Below are 12230 nucleotides of genomic sequence, written 5' to 3' on the forward strand. Positions count from 1 at the left end.
ATGCACCTACAGTATAGCCAGGAGGTCGACTGTGGTCTTCTGGAGCAACAAAAGAGTCAACTATATGATGTATTTTATATGCGGCCCCAAGACCATTTCTGTTCACTCAATGCGGCCCCAGCAAGCCAAAAGGTTGGACACCCTGAGAGTCAAGAAACTGCAAATCTACCAAAAGATAAACGTTAAACCAAATGAGACACTGAGTTTGAAATACAAAGCAATGGATAGACACCAGTGGCAGAGCCACCAATAAAGGTCTGAGCTGTGGTGGAGGGCACTGCTGGGAAACTGGACATACTCTGAAGATAAAGAAATGTTTAAGACACCCATTTTATTACTAACAATTGTTACAGCACTTGTCGAAGATCGATCTACAGCAGTTAAAAAAGCACCTTCTGGAAAACCTGGAAAATTAACAGGTTCATAACTCATTTTTCATAATGTAAATGAAACTAAACTCTAGATATCAAAATAAACATTTATAAACAGATTAAAAAATTATCTTAAAAAGTAGTATTTATTTTAAGTGCCTGAAAAACATATGACACGAGCAAAATCTTTTTTAAAATCTGAATGTATTACTAATATAACTGCAGAAAACTATGTGAAGGATGTACTAAGAATATGGCTACCTTGGCACATATAAGCTTCAGAATAAATCTCATCTGGTAACAAAATAATGTTACCAGGCACTATATCAAAATTACTTTTAAGACACACACAAAGTAGACCCCACATTGCTTTAAATTCAAGCCTGACACTAACCTGTAAGGATGTGTTCAAGATCCAGTGGTTATGAGACTCTGACCTTACTGCATATCACAAAAAACATTTGCCCCTGCTTTTTCTTTAAGGCTCCCTATGTTTTTGGATTTGCTGAAAACATAAGTTCGAGAGACTGCTACGCCAAAAAAAAAAGTTCTGAATCAGCAAATTATGCTCCATCCATAAGATTAGATCTCTGCAGTACTCAAAGTACAGTTGTGTACACTTACCATAAATGCAGATGTTAGAGTGTATTCACTGTTGCAGTCATTACACTTGGGTAATCTGCTGGCAGGTTGACCTCAGTCGGCCTGATTAACAGTCTTGGGTCCTGCGTAGTTTGTTGTCCCTTCTTCCATGACATCAGGTCATCAGGGGTAAAAAACATGCAGCCGACACCATTACATCAATTTTTCTTGCCCCAGATGTCAGATGCCCCCCAAATGGGGAGCAAAATATATAAACACAAAAATATACCTCCAACCAAAAGCAAATACACCAAAAAGGCTTTTAAGCATAGTAAAAGAAAGTAGAGGTATAGTAAGAGAAAAACAGGGGGCTGGAGGGAGGGTAACCACGACTGCAACAGTGAATACACTCGAACATCTACATTTATGGTAAGTGTACACAACTGTACTATGTTCTTTGTGTTTCACTGTTGCAGTCATTACATTTGGGTAGATTCCCAAAGCTATGGTTGGGAGGATGGATTTATACAGCATTAGGACCAGTTATAAGGCCCTACAAAACAGCAGTGGCAAAGCCAGCTCTGGATTTAGAGAAAATTGGCAAGTCCTGTCCAAGTAGACTCTAAGTTGTCTGTGTACATCCAATGAATGCAGAATCCGCTCACCCTTGTTATGTGGATTTGGGAAGAAAGTTAGCAGATGAATGGTCTGGTTAAGGGCCACACTAGATACCACTTTAGGCATAAAGGATGGATTGGTCCTGAGAGCCACCCTGTCCAGGTAAAAAATAATGAAAGGCTCCACTGCCATAAGAGCCTGTAGTTCTGAAATCCTTCTAGCTGAAGCGACTGCTAAAAGAAAGGCTGTTTTCCAAGACAGAAATTTTAGGTCCACAGTAGGAGCTGGCTCAAAAGGAGGTAGAGAGAGTTTTTCCAAAACAAAATTGAGGTCCCATGCAGGAGTTGGTGCTCTCCTGGGAGGTCTTAAATTTTTGGACCTTCTGAGATACTGCTTTAGCAGAGGATGACACAAGAGGGGAGGCTCTGTGTTGTAATGAGCTGAAATGTCAGAGGCATCGATTTTTATGGAAGAGAAAGATAGGCCCTTGTGAAGCATCTCAGTTAAGTATTGCAGAATCTGAGGAATATTGGGCATTGTTGTGCTTATTTCTTACGCTTGGTTCCAGTCACAGAATCTTTTCCATTTATCAGCATAAGATTTTCTAGAACTAGGCCTTCTAGCCTCCAAAATGACATCCATCAGAGGTTTACTGAGATATGTAACTGGTGAAATTAGTCGATTAGCGATGCTGTAAGATTCAAAGTTTGGAGCCGAGTGTGCAGAATTTGATAGTTCTGCTGAGATAGTAGGTAAGGTGTCTGAGGCAGGTACCACAGAGGAAGGTGCGACATATTGCACAGGAGCGGGTACCAGTGTTGTCGAGGTCAGTCTGGAGCAATCAGAATAATTTTTGTTTTTTCCTGTCTGATTTTTAGTACGACCTTGGTGAGGGGAAAGGCATAGACTGATAGGTTTTTCCAGCTGAATGACAGAGCATCCACTCTCCAAGCTTTTTTGTGATGAATTCTTGTGCAGAATTTGTCAAACTGATAATTTTGGGGTGAGGCAAAAAGATCCATGTCTGGACTCCCCCATTTGTGTGTCAACATACTGAATATTTGTGGATCCATTTTCCATTCGTGTGGGTCCATAAGATTTCTGCTTAGTTCGTCTGCCAGAGTATTTTGCTTTCCTGGCAGGAACTGAGCTTGTAGATGTATATGAAAAGTCAAGGCCGTGTTCCACAATGTCATGGCTAGTCTGCAAAGGGGGTAGGAATGTGTATCCCCCTGCTTGCTTATGTACCACATGACTGTGGTGTTGTCAGTCTATCAGTAGTTGTCCTGGATGAAGGTAATCCTTGAAGGCTGTCAGAGCATTCTGTACAGCTAGCATCTCTTTCGGATTGATATGTAGGTGCATCTGATTTGGGCTCCATTGGCCCTGAATGCATTTCCCTACCAGATGCACTCCCCAAGCATAGTCTGATGCTCCTGTAGTCAGGGTTTGGGCAGCAGGGAGTGGAATGAATGACCATCTCTTGTTTTGCTGGCAGGCCTCTGCCCACCATAGGAACTATAGTTGCAGGCAAGGAATGACAGGAATCATTGTTTCCAGGCTGTGACAATGTTGACTCCCATAAGCTTTTTAGGTACCAATGAAGTTTCCTCATATGCAGTCTTGCATATGGAATTAGAAGAATGCATAAACCCCAAGGCCTGCAGAATTTGTCTTGCCGACAGCTGGGTTTGTGTGGCCACCTGTTTGAAGTCAGTAATAATTGCATTTGTTTTTCTGGCGTAACGTAAGTCATCTGGACAGTTGTATTCAAGCTTGCACCCAGGAATGTAATTATTTGAGAGGGTACCAGTTGTGATTTCTTTTCGTTTATGGTGTACCCTAAACAAGTTAGAAGCCTTTTTACAAACCTTCTAAAAATTCAAAAATCAAAAAAAAAAACTGGTGAAAAAACCACCCTTGCAGGTCCAGCGCCTTTAAACTCCTGGATTCAGATAGATGTGTACAAAGTTTTTTATAATCCACAAGTTATGTTGTAAACAAGAATGCCAATAAACGAAAAAACCCAAATTGAAATTTTATATACAAATGCCAGATGTTTTAGAAGAGTGTCCTTGTTTTCTGCCTGAATTAGACAATCATCCAGGTAAGGATAAATGTGAATACTTCTTTGCCTGCAAAATTCAATTACTGGTGCCAGGCACTTTGTGAAGACCCTAGGAGCAGTAGACAAACCAAAGGGCAGTGCAGAGAACCGGTAATGCAAATAGCCTGCTTTGAAGAAGAGGTATCTTCTGCAAGATTCCCCGATTGGGATATGCAGGTAATCCTCTTAAGTCTAGAGTTACCAACCAGGCATCCTTGCCTAGCATAGGTAGTATGATCAAGGTAATTAAATCCTCAGCCATTTTGATCATTTGTTTTTTAGGCACTGAGGCCTGTATACGTGGCCCAAGCATCGTTTTTTAGACACAGAAGTAGCTTTTTGCCTTAGTTTTGAAGATGACGTCGGTTTAATATACTAATCTTTAGGCCTGAAAACACCCTCAGAAGCCAGCTCAGCGGCTCTGGACCCATCTAAAGTAGAGACATCCGTGGGTTCAATACTTAAAGTACTTCGCGGCATATCGGACTCCGAATGGTACTCACTACAGGCCTGTGAATCAAAAGTAGCTGGTATCAGGGCTGCGAAAGCACCTCACTGTGTACCGGCGACTGGCTTAGGAGAAGCTTCGTCGTTGGTTTTGGACCTCAACGGTCTGTCTTTTTATTTGCGTTTATTAGGTATTCCGGTAGTCGAATTGCTAACCGATGACATTTCTGAATAGTTAAATCTTGAGCCAAAATATTTAGAAGCAAAAATATACAGACGTTTAATAGTGCGTTGATTAAATTTAGTACAAAACTGACAGCAAGGCACGTTGTGATCAGGGGCCTAGGCAAGGAACACACTACAAATGAAAATCCTTATGAGGTATTTGCTTCCCACAAGTAATACAATTATTAACTTCTACTGACATCGGTAAGGAGCAAGAAAAAGATTCCCCAACGGGTTACTTAGCTTTTAGTTGAAGATTTTGGTTCTGAAACTCAAAAACAAAAATTTCAGGAGTCGGCCGACCGGCACTTGCGAACTGCTTCTGCTTCGGGCACCGTGCGGCAAGAAAGACTGATGTAATGGCGTCGGCTGCATGTTTTATACCCCTGACGACCTGACGTCATGGAAGAAGGGACAGCAACCGACGCAGGACCCAAGACTTTGTTAATAGGTTCATAGGTTGTTACTGGGCTATCTGCCCGAAGGCATATATTAACCCAGCCACGTTGTGTGGCTTTCACCGCCCCTTTAGTAGTTCCCTAGACCCTTGTACTAGCAGCTAGTACCCTTGGCCCCTATCTAGTAGTGCTGTTGGTGTGATGCCCAGTGTGAACTTTCTGTTACCCATCAAGGTTCCTCTTGAAGAGTGATAATGAGGGGCTCTGTCTTATGTAGACAGGGACCCTATTCCATAGTAAGGGAAGTCTCTGAGAAGGGAATCTATCCCTCCAGCATGTTCTATTCATTGTTGTGTTGAGGTTTATATCCCTAGTGCGTGTAGCTCGAGTAGATTTGGTTTTGCTAAGATGGAGCATGTTCAACAATTCTGGGTTGGACATGGCTCTGTACGTTAGAGAGATAGCTTCTGAGAAAGCTGTATGCAACAGAGAACAGTCTTAGCTTTTTCAATCGTGCTGCATAGGGCAACTGTTTGAGGCCAGTAATCTTCTTGGTTAGGTACACCTCTGTGGTCTCTCCAGCTGCTGAGATGTCTAGCCAGGTACATTCCAATTGGTGCACTGTACTCAATAATGGTTCTGATGAGGGAAGAGTAGAGGGGCACCATTACATCCTTAGATCTTGATGCGAACCCTTTCGTGATCAGATGGGTCACATAGAAGGATTTTCTAACCACTTTGGCAACATGGTTATCAAAGGAAAGCTGACTATCTACTTGGGTCCCTAGATCCCTTATTTCTTCTTCAGATTTCAGAGGATTACCTCCTATGTTGTAGTTTGCGGGTACTCTGTTTTTTCCAAAGGGGATTACTATGCATTTTTTGCATTTCGCTTGAGACCATGGCTTTGACACCATGCATCAGTCTCATTTAGGCCCTTCTGGAGGATCTCCATGTCGGCCGGAGACTCTATTATAGCACCCAGTTTGCAGTCGTCCACAAACTTAGTCAGCCACAGCCCTTCCGTGCTTGCCTGTACTTCTAAGGATATGCCAAACAGGAGGGGCCCCAGGACAGAGCCCTGTGGCACACCACTCGTTACTGGTCTGGATTCGGACATAGATCCCGCTACTCTTACTTTATGGGATCTGGCTGAGAGCCAGTTTGCGATCCATCTTGCGACGTAAGGGTTTATGCCCAGGCTGGTGAGCTTATCAATAATACCTGAATGGGGAAAGGTGTCAAATGCTTTAGAAAGGTCAAGGTAAGACGTGTGTACCTCCTTTCCCTTATCTATAGCCTAAGTAACTGTCTTAAAAGAAATCCACCAGGTTCAGGAGGCATGATCTGCCCTTGACGAAGCCAAACTGTGTGGGGTCCAGCGACTGGAGGTTCCTAATCTCTCCATTTATGAGTTCCATAATGATTCGCTCCATAGCCTTACAGATCAGACTGGTCAGGCTTACTGGTCGGTAGTTCCCATGGTGAGTTGTGGCTCCACCCTTGTGTAGCGGGACCACCGTTGCCGTGCGCCATTCTATGGGCAAATATCCTGTGGAGAGGCTGAGACTGAACAGGGTATTAAGATGCGGGGTTAATTCCTTTTGGAGCTCACGTATGACACAGCCTGGGACACCACCTGGTCCCATGGAGGCAGTGTTTTTAGCTTTAGATAGAGCCTTGTTAACCAACGTATCAGTAATAAATGGACTTGCACAATCCTCTGGAATGGTAATAGGCCCTGTAGGTAGTGGTGGTGGGGGGGTATTTGCACTAATCAGGCCGACTGAGGGCAACCTGCCAGCAGATTACCCAAATGCAATGACTGCAACAGTGAAACACAAAGAAAATCAATGTCCTGTTCAGAAGAGTCATAATCATGCTCAGCCCTAGGCCTCTTAGAAGGGGGAGTTTGACTACCCCTGATTAGAGTAATTAAAACTTCAGCCATTTTGATCATTTGTTTTTTAGGCATAGGGGTCTGAACATGTGGCCTGGGCATTGGGTTTTTAGACATAGATCGAGATTTAGGCTTTAGTATTGAAGGTGGAGTCGGTTTAATATGCAAGTCTGTAGGCCTGAATACACCCTCAAAAGCCAGTGCCTGCACAGCTGCTCCGGACCTATCCAAGGTAGAGACATCCATGGGTTCCATAGGTGAAGCATCTCGTGGCATACCGCACTCCGAATGGGTCTCAGTAGAGACCTGCGAATCAGAAGTAGCGGGTATCAGCGGCTATGAAAGCACCCGAGTACCGGCGAACTGGCTTAGCAGAAGCGTCATCGGCAGTTTTGGACCTCAACGGCCTGTCTCTACCTTTTTCTTTGCATTTTTTCGGTATTCCGGTAGTCGGATGGCTAACTGACGTAATTTCTGGATAATTAAACAGAGTACTGAAATATTTAGAAGCAAAAATGTACCAACAATGGACAGTGTGCTGATTAAATAAAGCACAAAACCGACAGAGGGGTACGTCGTGGTCAGGGCCAAGGCAAGGAATACAGTACAAATGAAAATCTCTATGAAGTATTTGCTTCCCACAATAATGCAAATATTAACTTTTACTGACATCGGTAATTTGCAAGAAAAAGTTTCCCCAACGGGGTACTCGGCTTTTAGTTGAAGACTTTGGTTCTGAAACTTGAAAATGAAAATTTCAGGAGTCGGCCGACTGGCACTTGTGAACTGCTTCTGCTTTGGGCACCGCATGGCAAGAAAGACTGATGTAATGGCATCGGCTGCATGTTTTATACCCCTGATGACCTGACGTCATGGAAGAAGAGACAGCAACCAAAGCAGGACCCAAGACTTTGATAATCAGGGCGACTGAGGGCAACCTGCCAGCAGATTATCCAAATGTAATTACTGCAACAGTGAAACACGAAGAACATCTCACAGCGAGAATTGGAAGTCTCTACCTTTTAATTTTTATCATATTCTAGGAAAGTGTTGGAAGTGTTAACCTCCATGCCAGACCCCCCCCCCCCCCAAATGAACAGCTGCAGTTTTACTGTGCATCACAGCCAGTGACTGAATACTCAAGACATTATGATCTTACTGAAAAGAAGCTTCACAAGTTACCTATTGGCAATTAAGGTGCTATTCTAAATGAACTGAGGAACATGATTATTAACATTCCCTTTTACTATGCATATTATACTTCCTTTTCTCTGAGCAAACACTTAATGGCCCTGGATTAATTACTCCTCTTTAGTATTTATATTATACTCACTTTTTAAGGAAAACAGAGAGAAAGTTTTGTGCTGTTCTCATTGCTGTTTCATAAGAATTTGTAATGAATACATCATAGTCGACCTAGAATAATAAGAAGAAAGAATGTGTGATCTTAAAATTCATTACAGAACTTTAAAACACTTCTAAATGTAACTCACCTGAAGAATCACAAAATGTAGAGTAATACTATTACAGTTTATGTACCATAAATCTTTTACTTGCCTTTTTGTTGGACTCCTTTGACTCTTCTGGAGTATCAGTCTCCTTTTCTGTCTGCAGATGCACTACACATTGAATGAGTTGTAATACCAGTGCAGTCACCATCTGAATGTACACAGGTTCTCCATCCATATCGCTATTTAACCTGAAAAAAACATTTGAAGATCAAATTGGAAGAAAAGTACTATCTTCTAACAAGCAATCAAAAAGCACATTCAGGAGGAAATGAAATGATTTCTGTATTTAGCTACAAGTTAACTCAATTTCCATGACAGTGAAAGTACAGTTTTGTACCTACCATAAATGTAGATGTTCGAGTGCTAATACAGCTGCAGACATAACAGATGGGTTCTCCTGCCATCAGGCAGGTCCTCGGTCGGCCGAATTCCAAAGTCTAGGCCCGGCGTTGGTTGTCGTCGCTTCTTCCCTGACGTCAGTTCGACAGGGGTATAAAAGAACCAGCCGACGCCATGTTCTTCATTTTTTCTTGCCCCAGATGTCAGGTGCCCCCAGAAGGAAGGCAATACATAAAATTATGAAGGAATGCAATGCAATATAATCAAAAAACAGCAGTTGCAAGGAAATACACCATAAAAGAATACCCCTAGAGGGGAAGGAGGGAGGGAAACCTGGACTGCAGCTGTATTAGCACTCTAACATCTACATTTATGGTAGGTACAAAACTGTACTATGTTCATCGTGCATACAGCTGCAGTCATAACAGATGGGTAGAATCCCAAAGCTAAGAAAGGGGTGGTAGGCACTAGGTGGAACTAGGAGGAGCCAAAATGCCCTGCAAGACTGCAGTGGCAAAGCCTGCTCTAGATTTGGAGTATAATGGTAGGTTGTAGTGTTTGGAGAAGGTATGCAGAGAACTCCATGTGGCTGCTTCCAATATATCCTTGGTAGGAACTCCTCTGAGGAAGGCTGCAGAAGTGGCTGTGGCCCTGGTGGAGTGAGTTCTAATGCCTGTAGGAACAGTTTTGCCATGAAAGGAATAGCAAAAGCGTATGCAGTGGGCTATCCATTTTGAGATTGTCTGCTTGGAAATTGGCTTTCCTGGAGCTCCTACCGCATAAGCCACAAAGAGCTGTTCTGATTTTCTGAAAGGCTTTGTTCTGTCCAAATAATAACGCAGTTGCCTGTGGATGTCCAAGGAATGTAGTAATCTCTCCCCTCCGTTTTGAGGATTGGGATAAAAAGTAGGTAAATGTATGGCCTGATTTAAAGCTACCCTGGATACCACTTTAGGCATAAAGGAAGGGTTGGGTTCGTAATGAAACTCTGTCCTGATGGAAGATGATAAAAGGCTGGACAGCCATGAGGGCCTGTAGTTCTGAAACTCTACGAGCTGAAGTGATAGCCAGAAGGAAAGCCATTTTCCATGAGAAATATTGCAAATCTGATGAAGCAGCTGGCTCAAAAGGAGGCAAAGTCAGCTTTTCCAGAATGAAATTTAGATCCCAAGCAGGTATTGGTTGTTTCCTTGGAAGTCTTAAATTCTTAGCCCCTCTGAGGAACTGTCTTAAAAGAGGGTGAGAGAATAAAGGAGGATCAGTGTTGTATTCTGCAGAAATGGCTGAGGCATGGATTTTGATGGAGGAGAACGAAAGTCCACTGCTTAGTAGTTCAGCCAAATATTGTAGTATTTGAGGTAAATTCAGTTTTCCAGGGTTCTGGCCCCTTTTCTCATTCCAGACACAAAAACGTTTCCATTTTGCGGAGTAAGCTTTTCTAGTTGATGGCCTTCTGGCCTCCAAAATGACATCCTGCACCTCCTTGGTGAGTAGGGCCTGCTGTGATGCTAAGGAATCTTCCATGCGGTTAGACTGAGTGTTTTTAGCTGACTGTGAAGAGTTCTGAAGCTGTGCTGAGTCAGAAGAGGAGGCATTAGAGGCAGGGTCCATGGAGGGGAATGAGTCAGGCTCCACAGGAGTGGGTACCAGTGTTGCCTTGGCCAGTCCGGAGCAATGAGGATCATCTTTGGTCTGTCTGCTCTGGTCTTCAATAGGACCTTGGGCAGCAGAGGAAGAGGCGGGAAGGCATAAACTGTCATTGATGTCCAGCTGAAAGAGAGAGCGTCCACTCTCCAGTCCTTTGGGTGGAAGGTCCTCGAGCAGAATTTTGTCAATTGATGATTTTTGTGGGAGGCAAAGAGATCTATGTCTGGCCTTCCCCATTCTTGGATTATTTCTGTAAAAACTTTTGGATGCAACATCCATTCGTGTGGATCTGTCATATTCCTGCTTAGGTTGTCTGCCAGCGTATTTTCCTTGCCTAGCAAGTACTGTGCTTGTAGTTCCATTTGTAAGTCCATGGCCATGTTCCAAAGTGATATGGCCAGTCTGCATAGGGGATAGGAATGTGTTCCTCCCTGCTTGTTTATGTACCACATAACTGTGGTGTTGTCTGTTCTTATCAATAGTTGACCTGGTTGTAGAAGGTCCTTGAAAGCTATAATAGCATTTATTACTGCTAGCATTTCTTTTTGATTGATGTGAAGGTGCTTTTCTTTTTGGGACCATTTGCCCTGAATGCACCGGTCTGTCATGTGCGCCCCCCAGGCGTAGTCCGAGGCGTCTGTTGTGATGACTTGATTTGCTTGGGGCTTGCTGAATAGAAGACCTGTGTTTGCTTGACATGCTTGAGCCCACCACAGAAATTCCTTTTGCAGACCTGGAAGTAGTGGTATTATTGTTTCCAAACTGTGGCTGTGTTGAGACCATATGTCTTTTAGGTACCATTGTAGTTTTCTCATATGCAGCTTTACACATGGGATTAGCAAGATGCAAGATGCCATGAATCCCAGAGCCTGCAGGATTTTCCTTGCAGTCAGCCTGGTACAATTTGCCAGTGTTTTGAAGTATTGAATTAGTTGCCCCTGCTTCTCTGGCGTGAGGTAGGCCATCTGGGTGTTTGTGTCCAAATTGGCACCCAGGAAAATTATATTTCGAGAGGGTATTAGCCTTGATTTCTCTTTGTTGACTGTGTATCCCAGAGAGTTTAATAACATTATTACATAAGCCAGATGTTTCAGAAGAATGTGCTTGCTGTCCGCTTGGATCAGGCAGTCATCCAAATAAGGGTATATTTGTATCCCTTGAAGTCTGCAGTAGGCAATTACTGATGCCAGGCATTTCGTGAATACTCTGGGCGCAGTAGATAAGCCAAAGGGCAATGCAGAGAATTGATAATGGGTTGAACCTGCAAGAAATCTGAGGTACCTTCTGCAATTTTGTCTAATTGGGACATGCAGGTATGCCTCCTTGAGGTCTAGTGTTACCAGCCAAGACTCCTTGCCCAGCATGGGAAGAAGTTGCTGTAGAGTGAGCATCTTGAATTTTGGTACGAGTAGGAATGTGTTTAGGATGGAAAGATCCAAAATAGGTCTCCAATCTTTTCCCTTCCTTGGTACCAGAAATAGCCTGGAATAAAAACCTTGACCTTGTTCATGTGTAGGTACCTCTTGAATAGCTTTCATGTTTATAAGATCTGAAATTTGCTTTTGTGCCTCTGCCCTTTGATTGTGTGGCAGTTTTGGCATGCCTCTCATTTTTGGAAGGGTATGAAAGTGGAATTTGTAGCCTCTGTTTATAATGTCCAGGATCCATTTGTCCTTTGTGACAACATGCCAATTTTTTGAGAAAAGTGCCAGCTTTCCTCCTAAGGGGGCTGCCATTTGAGACCTGGTTGGCCTGCAAAGGGGAAAGTCATTGGGTTTGCTTTCTGAAAGATTGTGAGTTGTCCTCACCACCTCTTGGTGTAGGAGCTTGCCATTGTCTTCCTCTGTACGATCCTTGTGGTTGTCCTCTGCCCCTCGGGTGCCTGTATCTGCCTTTTTGGGGTCTGTCCGTGGCAGGAAAGGACCAGTTCTTGGAAGGCCAATTTCTACTAAAACATGGTGGTTGAACCTGCAGAAATTCTTTCACAGTTTGTATTGATTTAGCTTTTTCCTCCATTTTCCGTAATACTTCCTCAGCATTTGTCCCAAATAGTACATCCTTTTGAAGAGGGGCGTCTAGTAATTT

The 12230-nt window shown here is 43.3% G+C and overlaps 1 protein-coding gene across 1 annotated transcript in view; it reads right to left on the reverse strand.

Moving 5' to 3' along the window:
• Nucleotides 1–12230, reverse strand: part of NIPBL (NIPBL cohesin loading factor) — a 4951262-nt gene that overhangs the window by 2517150 nt on the left and 2421882 nt on the right. Inside the window, exons 20-21 of the mRNA XM_044076429.1 lie at nt 8206–8347; nt 7982–8064 (exon numbers count right to left, since the gene is read on the reverse strand). Of these exons, the coding sequence (XP_043932364.1) occupies nt 7982–8064; nt 8206–8347 (225 nt within the window). The remainder of the gene's footprint in view (nt 1–7981; nt 8065–8205; nt 8348–12230) is intronic.

This window comes from Protopterus annectens, chromosome 1.part0, assembly GCF_019279795.1.
Source record: "Protopterus annectens isolate FY-2018-M chromosome 1.part0, PAN1.0, whole genome shotgun sequence".
Classification (NCBI taxonomy): domain Eukaryota; kingdom Metazoa; phylum Chordata; order Ceratodontiformes; family Protopteridae; genus Protopterus; species Protopterus annectens.